The sequence below is a fragment of the Zonotrichia leucophrys genome, chromosome 1, assembly GCF_028769735.1.
Source record: "Zonotrichia leucophrys gambelii isolate GWCS_2022_RI chromosome 1, RI_Zleu_2.0, whole genome shotgun sequence".
Taxonomy (NCBI): domain Eukaryota; kingdom Metazoa; phylum Chordata; class Aves; order Passeriformes; family Passerellidae; genus Zonotrichia; species Zonotrichia leucophrys.
Genome location: NC_088169.1, coordinates 90,795,633 through 90,812,609, shown reverse-complemented (window position 1 = coordinate 90,812,609; position 16,977 = coordinate 90,795,633). Strand labels below are relative to the sequence as shown.

At 46.3% G+C, this 16,977-nt stretch overlaps 1 protein-coding gene across 1 annotated transcript in view; it reads right to left on the bottom strand.

The window, feature by feature from the left end:
• Positions 1 to 3,363: 3,363 nt before the first annotated feature.
• The window catches only part of GAP43 (growth associated protein 43), a 52,193-nt gene continuing 38,579 nt past the window's right edge, over positions 3,364 to 16,977 (bottom strand). Inside the window, exon 3 of the mRNA XM_064722130.1 lies at positions 3,364 to 4,142. Within this exon, the coding sequence (XP_064578200.1) occupies positions 4,054 to 4,142 (89 nt within the window). The 3' untranslated portion in view covers positions 3,364 to 4,053. The remainder of the gene's footprint in view (positions 4,143 to 16,977) is intronic.

Here is a 16,977-nt window from a genome sequence, read left to right as displayed (position 1 = left end):
ATCTGCTATCAGTAAAGGCAGCCAGAATGGCACAAGCATTGCAAAGCAGACCGAATTCATGCTTACAATCTACTGCATTGGTGGGGAGTTTATGTTGGAATTTTTTTCACTTCTTCAAAGCTTAGTCTAGTGAAATGTAGTAGTGAAATGTCAAGAGCTACAGCTGGTAGGAGCATTCAGGATAGCTGTGGGTCACTAGTGTATCTTACAACAGGGACATGGAAAAAGCCCCTCTAGGACTCTGAATTTCCACAGCACTGCATGGTGAGGTCAGGCACCATATTCCCAGTGTGACTGACTCTGAAATGCCCTGCCCTTTTATTACACCAAATTACAACCACAGGCACCTCCAGGCAAACCTATATCCTCTTCAGAGAGAGAGAATTAGACATATACTCCCTGGGGAATTCCTGTAGGTTGTTACAGCAGGAGTAGTAGAAAAGCTTCAACCACTCTGCTGATGACTCTGCCCCACTCTTTACTTCTGGGACCTCCTGCATCTTCTGCTTTCAGCTTACTTGATGTCTTGCTAGAAAAATCATTCCTCAAATACCCTTGTTCTCTTTTCAGTTTCTATCCCATGCTGCATCCTTTATAGTGTTTCCTTTTAGCCTTTGAAAATCTAGCTGAAGAGGCAACTCAAGGAAATCCAAATGCTTTTCTCTGCTCTCTTCCTGTACCCTGAAGACAGCCCAGCTTCCTATACAAATCTTGTGTATTACACATTAAACCACTGCCTGCTCAAGGCAGGGTTTGTCTCTGTGCTCTCTCTCACGCTCTCTTTGCCCTGACTCTCTGGCAGGATCAGGACACGGTACAATAATAAAGATAGGGAGTGCTTGGTTACAGCCAGTAATTTTATACTGGAACCAAGGGAGAGGAATTAGTATTTAAATTATTTAGGTTTGCAGTTGGTAACCACATATCCTGTTCTCTTTGTGGGGGGAAAAACCAAAACACAAAACCCAACCCTTTGTTCTCTAAGCAACATGGCAAAGTGTGTTCTTACTAATGGTGACAAAACACGCGTGATGCCCCAACCATCGGCCAAAGGGGAGGCAACATGCGACATACAAAGGTAAAATGTCCCTGGGGAGAGAAAGCTGTTTAATTTTTTGAGGAGGGAGGAAGGCCTGTGTCCAGGAAGACATGAGAAGTGGTTTTCTTTTCCTTATAAAGTTAAAAATAGTAATAGCAAAGTGGAGGCAAGATGAAAACTTTGGAGTCTGAAATCAGAAGAGCGGGGAAGCCACATGGTCTTTGCAGAAACAGGCAAGACAGAAAACTTTTTAAAATGGTCATGACAGGAGATAAGGCCAAACAAAAAACATGGCCCCTCCTTCCTGCCTCCTCCCAAACACCTCTCCCACAAATCCTGAGAGCTGAACCTCAGTTCTCTCAACTTGGTGCTAGAGACACGGGGTGTCTACAGCATCTGCGCTGGGCTGGGCCCCTTGTGTGCTACGAACAGCAAACATAGTGTACACCTCTCCTCCCTAGGCCTCGGCCCCGTGTCCCTCAGAGCTCTCCCTCCCAACACCATCCACACCCTGCTGCTGCCGTGGCAGGCACGGGCCGGCTGGTGAGACCTGACATACGGTCCAAGCAATGCCTGATGTCTGCGCTACATTTGCCGAATTGAGGTCAGGCTGGAAGGTGTCTCAGGGTTTACCACCCATCATGACATGGGAATATTAGCATATATATCATTTATGAAGTATGACACAATACCTATCTGTCAGTCAGCCCATCTTTCTACCTATTTAGTCTGTCTAATCTACTTTAGCTATCTACGTTTCACTATCTCTATCAATCATCTATTGCTCCATATTATCTAATTTCTTCCTGTCTCTCTCTCATCTTTTGCACTCTAATCTTTCTTTCTCTAGCTATACTCCCCTCTCTCTCCCTATCATCCATCTATCCATTCAAAAATCTTTTCTCCCCTCATCTCTCTAATCCCTGTTTTTAAAAATCTTTGTCCAATCTATCTCCCACTCTCTCTTTCCCTCTCTTTAGAAAAAACCCTCCCTATCTCTCTCTCTCTTATTTCTACAGAATGCCAGGAAGCACACGGAAATGAATTCTGACGTGTTTTGATGGCACTTCCAGTGGGCAGTCTACGTTCATTGTGATCATTTCTGAGGAGACACTGTTTATCTTTTCTCCCTATTTCCAACAAAGAGATGGAGGAGAACAAAGGAGTAGGACAAGGAGTGCAAGCCAGCCCTCTGAAGGCCATGGGGCTGCCACTCCAAGAAACATCAGCCACCAAAGGACGTTGGAGCTGTCAGCATTCCCATCTTTTGGTCTTCCTGCTGTGAGGACAATTTAATCCTGGTCCTGCAGCATCACACAGCTATGCTGCAGGGTACTCTGGCTGTCATTGCCAATGAGGCCAGGAAACCATACAGGAGCTGCTGGGAAAGCACATTAAAAAAATCAGGGCAGTAAAAGAGCAGTAATTAGCTTTTATGAAAGCCCAGATATTACTAAATGTATTTTAACTGTTTTCTCTCACAGCTCATAAAGACAGCAGCAGACCCAGACGGCTGCACAAGCTCGGGATTTGGTGTCTGTCAGTGTTCCACTGGGACAGGCCGGGTGGCACCAGGGAACAGCCCCACAACCTGTGGGAAGAAGTGGCGGAGATTTAGGAGGTGGGGCTCTGCTTACAGCCATAAATGACAGCTGAAAGCCTTGGCCCTCCTTAGAGCTGGGTGAAACACCCTGGGTTCAGCAGGAGCAGGAATGAGGTATTTCTCAAAGTGCCACCAACTGGCTCCTAGGCCACCAGGCCTTGTCCTGCCTGTGTGCCTATTTATTCAATAAATATTGAATAACATATTGAATAACAATTGGCCCAATTCATTTTGCCAAACAGAACATTTTTGGGGGGTCACACTATGCTACTCAAGGACGTCGACTCCAGCCCAATGGGATGAGCATCATCCTACTGTGGTAAGAAGATGAGGTCCTAGGGCCCTGTCTCCTCACAGCCCTTGGCACAGCCCTTGGCAGGGGTTAGACCTTGGGCATACATCAAAACTGGTCCCTCTACAGGCTCATACCTCCAAGGTCAGCATAGTTCCCCAAATCAGGGCTTGGAGGTCTCCTAGAGAGATGCTTTCAATGATCTTTCCTAAAACTGATCTTGCTACTTTCATTATTTATGTTAGTAAGTGCTAACATCTCGCTCAAACTCCAAGCCTGCTCCCCTTAAAATCCCTTCAGCAGTGCCAAGGAGAGCAGACAGTCACTGACTTGTGGCCAAGGAGCACAGCTGGGCCACACAAGAAGTGGCCCACCAAAGACCACAGTTTAGCAGGATGTACAGCAGCATAGAAATGCGACACGGTGGTATTAATGATAATTATTCTCATTTATTATAATTATTGTTCAGTTTGAAAAAGGAGCCTGGAGCCAAGCATTACGCTAATTGGCACATTTTCTAGTTGTTATTTTAGTTCTGAAAACAAACTGGGGTTTAGTACTCTTTTTTGTTCATTTGTTTGTTGTGTTTGGTCTTTTGTTTGTTTTTTCTTTCGTTCATTCCATCACATTGAAAAAGGAAGAAAAGAACCTTTTTTTCCCCTTTTTTTTGTTTTAACTCACTCGGTAAGTCTGGACTCCTCAGATGAACGTAACATTGCACACACACACACTTGGAGAAGAGAGAGAGGAGAGAGAGAGAGAGAGCGAGCGCTCGCAGTGGGCAGACAGACACACGCACGCGCCAGGTCAAAGAACTCTGATACAGTGCAAGAATTTTCCCAAAATGATTGGATCATCATTACCAAAAACTTGCCATAACAACACCAAGAAACAAAGAAATGTTTAAGCCACACTGTTTGACTGGGATTTTTCCTGCTTTTTTTTTTTCTTTAAATGTTTGCCACACAGAGAGAAAAAGGGTTTAAGTGGTAATGGGAGAGGGACAGACACAGGCTCACAGATGTGAGCAGGAAGGGGGAAAATCGAGATTGGGGTGGGAAGGAAGGATAGAGGATAGGGGGAGGGAGGGAGGGGCAGTGGGGAGTCATTTCTTAATGTTCAGGCATTTTCTTGGTCCGCCTTGCTCTCTTCTTCTTTCACCTCTTCCTGCTGGGCACTTTCAGTAGGTTTGGTTTCTTCTACAGCATCTAGTGGGGAAAGAGATGGTCCAGCGTTAGTCAGCCATGATCTAGAGCATCCTGCATGTGCACACAGCCTGATGGACTGCATGGCTTCAGGCTTCCCTCTCTCCAAAGTCACCCAGGTCTCAGAGTCCCTGGAATTTCTGCCGCATGAAAAGAACATGCCAGGGTTCAGCCCAGCAGGCAAACATATAACAAAACTCTCACAAAACACCTTCAGCCAGAAAGCACGTGCCACTGGAAGGAGCTGCCTCGCTCACTGCTAATGCCCCAGACAACTCCATTTCATTAGAAGCACTGATTAGACTCCTGGCTTATCAGCTAGATCACACATCCCTTTACAGAACCCACTGACTGTACCAAACACTGTCCCCCAATTACAACATGGATACTCCCAGATGAGACTGAAAGAGAGTCACAAAGAACAAACTATACACACTTGAAGCCTGCAAGACCCAGAGGGAAAAATTTTATACCTTGTAACTCAGACTTCTCTCACACTGAACAGAGATCTAGAGAAATGTCTGTAGCCTTCAAGAATGGGAGCCTTCATCCAGAGGCTGCCACATCTCTCCAGTTTTCTAGTCTCTCCTTTCAAAAGCAAAGCTGCCCTGGGGGAAGCACTGAGTATAACTGGGAGCTAGCTCTGCCTGTCAGTCAGACACCTTGTTCTGGCAAACCATTCACAAGAGAAGCTAAAACTACTGCTAGGAGCTGTCCCCCAATGAAGTAGACAGAGGATCAGAACCCAGGAGAAGGTAGAGGCAGCCAGTAGGAACAAGGCAAATGAAATTAATCCCCCTCAAGCTGGAGTGATCTCACTCCTGGGTTCATCTAGCCCATGCCTCCTTCATTGCAGCAGGACACATTTAATTATCTTGGAGTTTCTACTGCCCAGCTCTGACCAGGGTACACTAACATGTCCCCAGCCTCTTTCAGAAACAGTGCATGTACTGTGTGGACTGCTTTTTACAGGACAAGGTGGTGGACCCAGGGCTGCAGAGCTGTAAGATGGAATAATGCACAAGGGCCTTAGTGCCCTGTAGTGACTGGTCTGCTCCATTGCCATCTCTGCCTTTACCTCACTGGGTCCCAGTCCCACACATACAGAGCCCATGGAGAGGTCAAGCAAGCAGCAATCCAGACTTGGGATAAAGAACAGGGGAAAGAAACACTTGAGATACAGGGAACAGGGAAAAGAAACAAGTACTGAAGGATGAGGGAGTGATGTGGAACAGACCATATATCATTGGTCTCACACATACTGCACCCATCTCATTCAGAGCACTGTGGGTTCCCTGCACAGTTCCTGGCATCTGTGATGGGCTAACAAACTACATTGTACCAGTAAATAAAATGAGCCAGGGGTTGCTCCCTGGGCCTAAGGCCGACTCGCACCACCAGCTTATGTCCATATGACTAAACTCTCTTCTTCTCCCAAACAGGGTAGCTGTGTCTGGGGCCTGTCTGATGCAAAGCTGCTTGGTGTACACAAAAATCACACCAAGGCCTGTGCTGTCAGCCTAACAATGAGGATGTTCAGTAGCCAGTGTTTAGTTTGTGAGGAGTAGCATCCTCATACCCATGTTTCAGGAGAATGCTAACTGGGATGTGAAAATTTCCTTACTGACACCCTTCATGCATTTTGGCCTGGTTCATTTGATGCCATCAGATGGCAGACTTGTATTTGCTTCTGGCAGTAGGTGCTACATTCCTATTTCCCTCCTCCCCTCAGCTCTTTAGCCTAGGTTTTAAACATGTTCCTAAGCACCACTTCCTTATGAATCACCTTTAAGTTGTGTGCAACTTTCCATTCTGAATCATCTTCATTAAAGGCTTTGCTTCTGGACCTTCAAATACTTTTCATCTTAGTAAATTCTGACTGCTGATTTTATGGAAGGAAAAATTCCTGTGGGAACATCCCCATGGCCTCAGCCTCTGCATCTGCAAACCCCCTGTCAGCAAAAACATCTGTGGACTTTTCTTCCCTTGATACAGAACATCTAAGCACGATGCTATTCAAGGACTCAATCTATATCTGGTACAGCTACCACCACAGACCAAAGACAAAATAGGCTACTGATTAAAATAGGATCATAACAACTATCATTGGGAGGCAAAGCTTGGCCTACTTTTTTAATTTTCCTGAATGACTTGATCACTGGGAGGGAGGAGAGTCCCTTTAGTGCTGCTCTTCAAGGCATTCATAGCAGGAGACACATTGAATTACGAAGCTGAGAGTACAATCCCAGTGTGCAACCATCTACCCCTAAATTTGAGTGAAAAGATTATTGTTAGCCAGCAGCAAAGTCTGATTTCTTACATGGCTCTGACAGATTCTAGTAAGGCAGAATTTCTGGGGTTTTCTCACATAAATGGAAATGAGTGAAAGAGCAACATAGAGACATAACGTGGCTTCAGGAGCCCAAGTCTGACACTGCTTTTCATTGTGTTTAAAACTTTTTGTGTCTTCCTACCAAAAAATATGCACAGGCTTTAGTCAGCAGTCTCACAGCCCCCTCAGGACAGCACAACAGACACGCACATAACACAGCAAGCACAGGGATGGACAGACAGACACTGGGAGTCCTGCTCATCTGCTGCACTACCAAGTCACACAGATACCCTGGTTAATCAGCAGCTGAAAGTGGTGTCCAGCTCCTACAGTGATGAGCTCTTGACAGCACTCCAGGAAGGATGGACAGCAAATCTGCTCACACTCAAGGTGGAGGAGCTGACAGTGATGTTGGTTAGCTCCCAGTGTTCCCATGCTGCCCGTGCTCTTAGGATAAGCAGGCAAGTTGAAACACAATTTTCTGCCATGTTCTATTCCCTGTTAACTCACCACAGTGGCAAATCTAATTTCCAGGGAGTACCCATGGCGCCTGGAGATCCCTGGCTGGCAGAGGAACTGCACAGAGGTGCCTCACTGTCCCCATTAATGTTCTCTGGGAAGCAGATAGCGGCAGGCTGATGACTCTCTGCTGAAGAAGGCCAGAGACTGCACTGATTTCTGCCATGGATGAAATAGACTGGACTAACAAGGATCATGGAGCAGCAGGAACAATTTAAAGTCACTTCATCACATATTCAAGTCAACAGAGAGGGATCATACAACTCAAATGCTGGACTGTGCATATTCTAAGTATAAACAAGAACTCTAGCTTTTTGAATAAGAATAAGAATTCTTACACAAAATTCAGTGAATCACTCTCCTTCTTTTCTCTTGAAAAGCTTTAAGGCGAAAGACTCTGTGTTCTGCTACACCCTGCTAAGCTATGTCTTATTTCCTAGCAGCTTTACCAGCGCTTCATTGATCTTTGGGATGAGGGAAAAGAAGCAACCTGGTGTTATTATGTAGTAATGAACTGTACCAAGAAGCAATATCATGAAGGAAAAAAGAATTCAGCACAAAAAAAAAAAAAAAAAAAAAAATGTCAAGCAGTGGCACTGCTAAACCACAGCAGTAAAAAGAAGAGGATCCACTCTGCGCAGTGGGGGCAATGCACCCCAACCCCAGTGACATCAGGGCCAGTTAACAGCAGCTTCTGATTCACGAGGAAAGGTGAGGCATTTTATCTGACTCACCAGTTTGTCTGATGCAGGCTATTTCTGCAGCATGTTTTCTGGGCTTTCTCCAGCCTTGTTTTCAGTGTCCCAGCAAAGGAGGGCAGGGTATCCCCAGGGAGATTAGCAGAAAACTGTCCTGGGAATTCCATACATCAGAGAGACTATCTCTTACACTGCTTTTTACGCAGTACTAGTCTTGATTTTCCATTTTTTTGAACTCTGGGATATCATACCTTTGGGTTTGCAGAGGACAAATACCATTACACAGCCAGAACTGCAGAGTTGGGGCATTTTTCATTCACTTTGTACTTTGTTGCAGAGGTGACGAAAAAGTGGTTGAGAATTCAGGCCATTCCCTGCTTGAGGAACAAAAGCATTTCATCCTAGGTAGCCAAAATTCTACCTGTCTAAAGCTGCCTCCCTTCTGAACATGCCAGCACTGTGGGATCTCCTCCTGCCTGCACAATCAGAGCCCTCTGTGTCCACTTGCAAGGGACAGAACAAGCAGGAAGAAATGAGCTCTTTCTTCAGGTGGGCCTGGACTGGGGCAGCATCAATGTGCATATGGTGACATCATGAAATGAGAAAGCTAAGTCAGAGGGGAGGGACATCTCACCTAACTCCAGATACCTACAGAGAGATATCTGCAGCTGATCTTCTCATCCTCTCCTTCCTTCCTAATTAGTGGAAATAAATAGGACTGTTCTAAGAGTCTCTTAACCTGTCTTATTTGGATGCCTACTTTAGGACAAATTGCAGCCTGGGAATATCTCCAAGGTGGACACATTCACATTTGTTCTAGAGCACTCCAGCTACAAAGCAAAAAGAAAGATCCAAACTCAGAAAATGAGAGAGTGAATGAGGAGGGGAGAGGGAGACATAATATAAAGCAAAAAACACCCAACTTGGGGGGGGGGGGGGGGAGGGGCAAAACCAAATTCAGTCCTGAAGGGAAAAGAAAGAATGGCTAGGTCAGAAAGCTAAAAAAAAAATTCACCTCAAACTAACAACAAGACCAACCTAGTTTGTGCTTGCAATGACCACCCTTACAGTTCTTTTAATGCACACCAGTCATCACTTGCACTGTTTGTGGTTACTCCAGTCCTGTGGTCCCACCCTTCTAGCTCTAAGATTTTAGTTTGCCTTTTTATTTCAATCTTTTCTGCAGTCCAGACTATCTTATAGCATAAGATAATTTTGCCACAGAGACAGGCATCTGTGAGCTGAGCTGCCACTGTTCTCACTTCCATTTAGCTCTCTGGACAATGCAGTCAAGTTGAGAAACCTTTTGGGCAGCCTTGGACAAACCTTAAGCCATCACTGCAGAATTGTTTAAGGGTAGAGCTGCACGGTGGGAGAGGCTGATGTGTGTTTCCCAGCTGAAGGGCCTGTGTCAAAGGGAGGCTTTATACCTACACCACCAACTGGGACCTGCTGGGAAACACCATGGAAGAGTAACAACATGGAAGTGAGATAGAGAGCCTCGCTGCAATAGGGTCTTAAAGAGCTCCTGCTCCTCAGCACTCCACTTATTTCCTGGAAAGGGTGAGAGCTGTGTCTGCGAGCCTGCTGGGGGAGCAAATGCCTGGAACATGTGCAGCCCTGGCTGCTGTGGAGCTGAGGCAGGCATGCAGGCAGCAGTCCTGCTGGACGGTGGTGCCTCCAGCTGCCTCTGCCGACGCTGTGCTCTAATGGCTGAGCGTGCAGGCTCCCCTCCAAGTCTCTCCACTGCCCTACATTAGTGAAATTAGGTTGAGTGGATTTCCAGGTAAAACACGGTCTCTTGGGACCTGCCCAGCTCCCGTCTGACTTGCCAAGATTAATTAAATCAGAGCAGACATCAGCTTATGACCATAGCAGCAGCAACCTCTCTGATGATCTTTTCTTTTGTGACTGGTGGCTTGGGTTTTATTTTTCTTTTTGTCTCAATTCCACTGCAGATCTTTAAATTACCACAGCCAATGCCAAGAGATGAGAAATTGCACAACACTCTGGGATTCTAATACAGATGCAGAGATTTTGCTTTTGCTGCTTTCTCAGTGTTTGCATAATTATTGCTGATATTGATTGTGCAGCTAGAGCTCTCCTGTGCATTCACACTGAAGAACTCCCCAAATCTACTCAGACACTGCTCTCTCTAGCATTTGTCGTGCTTCCTCCTTTCTCTGTCCTTTGCCAGCTACAGCTTGGGCAGGGATGGAACTGAAAACCTGTTCCTCATCCATTCGTCACTCTGCTTCCGAATATTAGTCTGGGCTTTCCTGTCCTGTTATATGCAGATCTCACATGACCTAGAGTTGACTCTACTTAATTTTTTTTTTTTTTTTTTTTGAGGATAAGGAGCACTGGAAAGCCTCATTTAAAATCCCTGCCCTGAGCATCTCCTAGTTTTAATGACATTTGGATCCAGATTTGGATCCAGGCTTCACAGCTTGATTCATCTGTCCCAATCCATCTGTCCTTCTAGCCAGCCAGAAGTCTATTCCAGGCAGACGATGGTAGGTCTGAGACTGCTGAAACAAGACACACTTCAGGTTCAGAGCTGTTGCTTACACAGTTCTCTTTCTGATCCATGTTAGCCCATTGCAGTCAGCCCTATTGTGCATCATGCAGAGCTAAAATCCTTCACCCTCCAGACTTACTACTTCTGAAAACTGGTAGACTTATGGTGTCCCAGCTGAACACCAAGAAATGAAGGAATTGGGTATTTCACAGAAGTAGCTGTGTCTGGTCCAGGGTAGTGACTTGTATGATTTCTCCCAAATCCCTGGTGAATCCCTCACTCAGTAGAGACAGACCCACGGTACTGACTCCTGCAGCCCTGGGGGTCCTGGTGAGCACATGGCACCTGGGAGATCTGCAAACCCTTGGCACACCCTGCAACAAGCTGGTGGGGAGGAATGTCCCCAGTGCAAGTAGCAGGCAGGAGGTCCAGGGAAGTCACCTAATAATTACTGGAAAGGAGCAAGCAAGTCAGCCTGTTAAGGTTGAAACAATAATGCTGATATGGTCCCAATACATGGTAGCTTGGGCCTCCTATTCCTGCACCACCTCATCTTTTTCCAGAACCATATAAAAACTGCTCAGTTGCCCTAGCAGTGAGAAAAAAAACCCAAAAAACTACAACTTTTGCAAGTCCTATAGCTGGTAACTTTGGTCCAAGCTTGGATACCTGACTCTTTTTCTGATCCTGCTAAATCCTCAGAGGACAGCCAGACACAGTTCTGTCACCCCAGCTGCCCTTGCACTTTGTCAGGGTGAAGAGCCAGTGGCTTAGGGATTTCCTTCTCATCCCACCCCATGCCTTTCCCCCTCCAGCACCACCATGAAAATCCAAGCCTGCACCGGCATCCATGTGTGCAGTAGAGGGAAAGGGAGGGAATGGTGGGAGAGCTGCTCAGGGTGTGCAGCAGTGGGGAGGGGGTGTCAAGGGAAGTCAGGCTCACAGCTCCATTGCAAAGCATCTTTCACAGTGTCTAGACACCAGCTGCTGGGTTGCCGAGGAAACTCCCCAACTTCGGCTGAGGGAAGGGAGCATTGAGGTCTCCAGAGAAATGGGAGTGATGGAGGAAGAGGGTGGGGAAAGAAAAAGGAGGATGTGAGGTGTTAACCCTGTTAGAGCTACATTTGCAAATATTCTTCCATCTTGGAGAACGGGAAAGAAGGAGCTCTCTTTCTTCCACTGTTGCTTCTTTCCCACATCCATGGATGCAGCCAGACATGGAAGCTGAGAAAAACTACATGCCTACTGCTGACTGTTCATTTATCGCTGCCTATCACCAGCACTTTTGTCCCAAACTCCCTTCAAACTGTACCCAAAACTGGGCAGTTACAATCAGCTACAACTGGAAGAAGCCCTACCAGAGTGGTTAGGTTTTCAGACAGCAAGATCTCCTTTAGCAGGCCAGTGCCTTGGCCACTGTCACACTACAAGCAAAGGCAGCTGCAGAGAGGACAGAGTGCTCCACCTGGCAGCAGTGTCATCTGTCACAGTGCTTCTGTGGGGATGCTCTGTCACACCAGAAAGTGGTGGGCAGGTGGGAGGCTGTGTAGAACAGTGGCCAAAGGCAAGGTAAAAGAGCTCTTTCAGGATGAGATGCCTTAGAGGCAGATATTTTATACTGGCATTGAGTGGCCTCCTACCAAACTGCATCAAAGATGCTATGACCTCAGAGGTGTTGTGACCTCAACAGACCTCTACCAAGGTTCCATGGTCTTCACAGCCAGGGAGCTTGAAGGGGAGAAATGGGAAATGACTTGTGCAGGGTGTCCCCAGCCATCAGCTGGGATCAGAGTTGATCTGATGAACAATCAGGTGCTCAGCTGTCCTGATGAACCAGAAGGGCTCCCTCCAGGAGTGGTTCCAAGCTACCAGCCCCTCTATCTCCTGCATTCATTACTTCACCTGAGGAAAACCTTAGAAAAAATTACCCATAGGTTGTTCTTTACTCCTCTTCTCCCCTGCCCCTGTTGATCTCACATAGATCCTGCAGACCAGAAAGGGTACTCTTTAAATCTTTAAATACCTTATGATTCAAAGAGCTTGAATATAGAGGTTTTAACTTCCTTCCAGCTGTGGAATGTAACAGTTGACAGCTGTTCTTGGCATATGTATTGAAAAACAGGATGTCCCTATCTCATGCAACAGCATTTTTTTGTGTCACCCATCTTTTCTCCCTTCCTGGTTTAAGTTCTGGAGGATGGTTTAGAAAGAGAGTGCATGAGAGGGGACAGAGGAATAAAGTCTTTCTAAGACACATCCATTTATTCTTTAGCTTCTTTAGAACAACTGCCCTATGAGATTATAGGGGAGAAATCAGAAAAAAGATAGGAAGAAATGGAAATACCCTGAATAGATATAGGCCAATTGAACTTTATTGAAGTGACACATAGATTGTTCTACAGCCAGGACATTCCTAGCAAAGTAATTAATTCAGGGAATGAAGCTTACAGCCCTTTGGGGATCAAGGTTTGAATTTGGAGAGGCCAAGCAGATGCACAGAGAATAGCACAGCAAGTGACAGAAGTTTGACAGACAGATCAGGTCCTCAGAGGTCTCATCTCAGCCCATCTCACAGCTCTGCTGAGAAGCCTGGCAATGGTGGTAGGATGAGTAAGGGGATAAAAATGAACCTGAAACTGTGGCAGACTGCTGGCATTCATGCACTGCTGATCCTGAAATAAAGAGGGTTAAGAAGAGGAAGGAAATGTGCGGAGCATTAGAGCCTTTGGGTTCTCCATCTACAGCTCCCACCTCCTCACACAGGACTGACTATGAAGCTCTTCTCCTCCCCTTCCCCAGCAAAACTGGCTAGGGAAAAGAAACTAAAGGAGGAAATCTTCTGTAATTGCGGCAAAATGGTCTAGAAATTCCTTCAGTGCATCCAGAATTAATGTGCTGCTCCTCCCCTCGTACTCCTCCCCCTTCAGCTGTCGGTGGCAGGAAAACAAATTGCTGCAGCCCTTACTACAAACCATGCCCCCGCCTCCCTTCCCCCAGCCCAAAAGACATGTGCCATTCATAAGCTGCCTGACTGCTGGTCTCCATTATTAAAGCCTAGAAGGCTGATAAATTGGGGATTCATGGAGCCTGCAAGCCTCCAACAACCACATTGCCATGGAAACCAGAGGCAGCCTCCATCTCCAGCAGAAATGATATTGATCTAGCTGAAGGCAGGGAATTACAATCAAGGGGAGGATATAAAATGTCTCTTTTTCTTCCCTTTGCCATCCTCCCATTTCGAGTTTAAATGAAGGAGAAATTTCATTTAGAGATCATTAGTTTGTTTCCGTCCATCATCATACACCAAGGCTCTGCAAATTGGAAGCTAAAATTATTAAATGCCTGTTGTCAGGCTTTCCACAGCCATCTTCTTGATAACTGTCCCCAGCACCAGCAACATCAACACCACCAGTTCTTTGCATCAAAGAAATTACTAGTATTTCTCAAACACACGGCTGGTGCACACCCATAGAATCCCAATGTGTTTTCTGCAGGATAATACACAGGCACTGCTCTCCAGAAGGCAGTTTAGGCTTCATGCTGTACCCAGGGAAACTCCTGGGAGCCTTTGCTTTTCATTTCATCAGGAGGAGGCTTGAGAGCCCAGACATAGGAAGAGGCATTTTGAACTGCAAACACTTGTGGGAAAAATCCCATTTTGAGACATCAGAGCGGCATTTGTGGTGCAGAGCAATTCTCCCCTCTTCTTGAAATCCCTTGTCTGGGACTGCTTAACAGCTGCTTTCCTGAGGATGGAAAGATCAGAAGTCACAGTGCCTGTCCTGCAAAACTGGGTAGGCAGCTGGCACTTTCCCCAGATTATATAAAGGCCAGATCCTCCTGGTTTGACTTAAGGCAAGGGGTTGGGCTGTGTAGTCATTCCTTCTGCCCCAAGAAATCTGTGAACACAGGTGTGTGATGCTTGCCCAGTAAGTGATCAGCCCCACAGAAAAGGAGGTGTAGGGCAGCCCTGAGCCTGGCACTGGCCATTTTCAAAGAGCCTAGCTGTACAGCTGGAAGGAAGGGAGGAATTATCTGGAAAACATCTCATGAGTGCTCTTATTGCCAGCACCAGTCTTCTCTGTGAAGGTGGCAGCAGTTTGCATCAGTAATTCTGATTTTAATTCAAATTTGGCAAGCTCTGTTTTATTTTTTGACCAGTTTTGAGAGCTGTTTCTCCCAGTTGGAGAGGGACTGTTGAGTCTCTGAACTCTCTCAGTGCTGAGCCAAGTGAACCAGTGCAGCTGTCCCACAGTAGCCATCTCGGTTTAATTGGCTTTTCACAACAATTCCATCAGGCAGATAATGAATTCAGCCATGACATGAGGGCACTTGGTGGGACAGCTGCAAGTGCTGGGGAAACCACCGAGGGGCACAGCCAGGCATCCCCATGCCCTGTGCACAGCCAGCTGTGCCACAGCCAGGATGTACCACCTCTCTGGAGCAGCAGGAATGTCTGGGTTGTACAGCTCCCCAGTACTGTCCACTATGGTGGAAAAACATACCCTTACACGGGGCTAAGACAGCCCTTTGCTGAGCTAGTCTGCAGTGACAAGGCTTCTTTTCCTCATCAAAGGACATTTTCCTTGGCCCTGGCTCAGCTGTGGGACCAAGCAGTAGCTGCTCCTCCACCATCCTGTGTGCAGCCAAAGTCTGCCATGAAGCCTGGATCTGCACAGGTCCATGGAAGCTGCCACTTACCACAGCTTCCACGTGCAGAGTTTGCACGTTTTTGGCCAGGGTGGAGCAGCACATAATCTTGGCTTGAGGACTGTAATTTGGACAACAGTGGTCACAAGGAGAGGGCCTGATATGAGGCATGAACTCATCACACCTGAGCTGCTCTGACATTGCTCTGAAATTGCACTGAGGCATAGGAAGTGGCACCCCACCATTTTGTGCTCTTATTGTCTACTCCTGCTGATTTTATTTGCTATAAAGGTCCTTGGCTCAGGTCTTGCCTGCTGGTCACAGAGCAATGTTGTGAGGTATCCATGTGAATGAACACGTCTCTCTTACTCTTCCTCTCCTGCTGGAGCTGTTCCACTTCCATAAACCATTAAATATTTATTGGGCCAGAGGAAAACATTGACTCTGTAGACCAGTGGTGAGGGCACTCATCTGGAATAGAGGAGACCAAATGCCACATCCTGGCTCCAGCAACCAATAAATAATTTATACAAAGTGGAAAAGCTCCAGCAGGAGGGATCAGGGGAAAATGTGTCTAGCAGCCCAATGGCTCGCTTGCAAAGCTCAATGGATTTCAGCTTTCTAGCATAAGGCTCCTGCCCCATTCAGGGAGGACCTGACCCTCACATGCTAGCTACTCTAAGAGCAGGCAAAGATTTTCTTACCACTTCATTCTAAAAATCTCATAATTCCTAGAAATGGTATATAATATGTTTGGGTTTGAATAATTAAAGGGTGCTTTAATGAAAAAAAAAATATTATCACAGAAAAATTCCAATCTATCAGGACTCAGAAGCCCTGCACAGTTGTGGTTTGAACTGTGATCAGGCTTATCTCTTCTGTTTGGCAGAACCATGTCAATGTGTTTTGCTAGAAATGAGGCCAAGAAGTAGTTGCATGCTACATCAGTTAGGAGCATCTGGAATTTTCTTCTTCTTCTTCCCTGATATAAAAATCAGTGACTCCATCCATCTTTCTTGTAGTCATTTGGCTTCAGCAATGTAAAAGGTTTCTATCTTGAGGCACAAAAAACCATTTTCATTCTCATTTTCTGTCTCTTTATTGAGTGCAGTGAACAGTGCTGGGTTAGTGTCTCTGGAGACCAAAGTCTGCTGCTCAGCAGCAGTGCTGAGCATTTCCTCCCTGTGCCTTCCTGGTGGGCCTCAGCTGTGTTTGGGAGAGGATGTACCATGGACAAGAGGTCAAGCTTAGTCCAAACAGGCACCAGGCCTGGCCACACTGCTACGTCTCCCAACAAAGGCTTGGCAACAGTACTGGGATGGCTTTGTGGAAACATATCTGCAACCCCAGAGATAGGCTTAAAGGCAGATGCCAAACCTGTTTGCAGTGTTTGAACAGAGTTGCAAGATCACTCATGCCTCCTCGCTGTTTGGCAATAAAGAAGTTACCTCCTTTCACCACCTGGATCCCTGGTGTACCTGTTGAGTAATGGACTCATTTGAATGCAGACAAAGGGCCAAACAGAACTGCTGCTCCTATGAACTGTAGCAGACCTCTGATCAGATCCCATGAATGTGGGGAATTTCTACCTCTTCTGGCAGCAAGGGAAAGCAAAGGACCAATGCTGCAAGATTGCCCTGAGTGCCTTCCAGGGGGACAAACATAGAGATCATTTGTGAGCAGATCTAAGATAAAGATCTAAGTTAAGACACATTCCTTCAACTCACAAGTATTTCTGAAGGGGGTCAAACCCAATCCCAGGGTTTGGTCTCCTCTGACATATTCCTTGTTTCAGCACCAGTGACCAGAGGTTATTCTGAACTGTCTGTGACACTGAGGCTGAAATCACAGGTGAAATTCCAGCCTTGCATAAGCAGAATAGGTAACACGGGATGTCTAAACTGGAATACATACTCTTTTTTTTTTTCTAAATCCACACTCAGTGATGGAAAGGAGTCCCATATGAATGTGAAAACTAGACCATTATGGACTTAGTCCACACAAGCTTGCATTCACACCTCCCTGTTAGGGGCTTGTGTCATTTACAAATCAATGTGTGCCCCATGCTTTTAAGAACATCAAAGAGGTTTTTACAAGTACTTGCCACCACCCCAACTT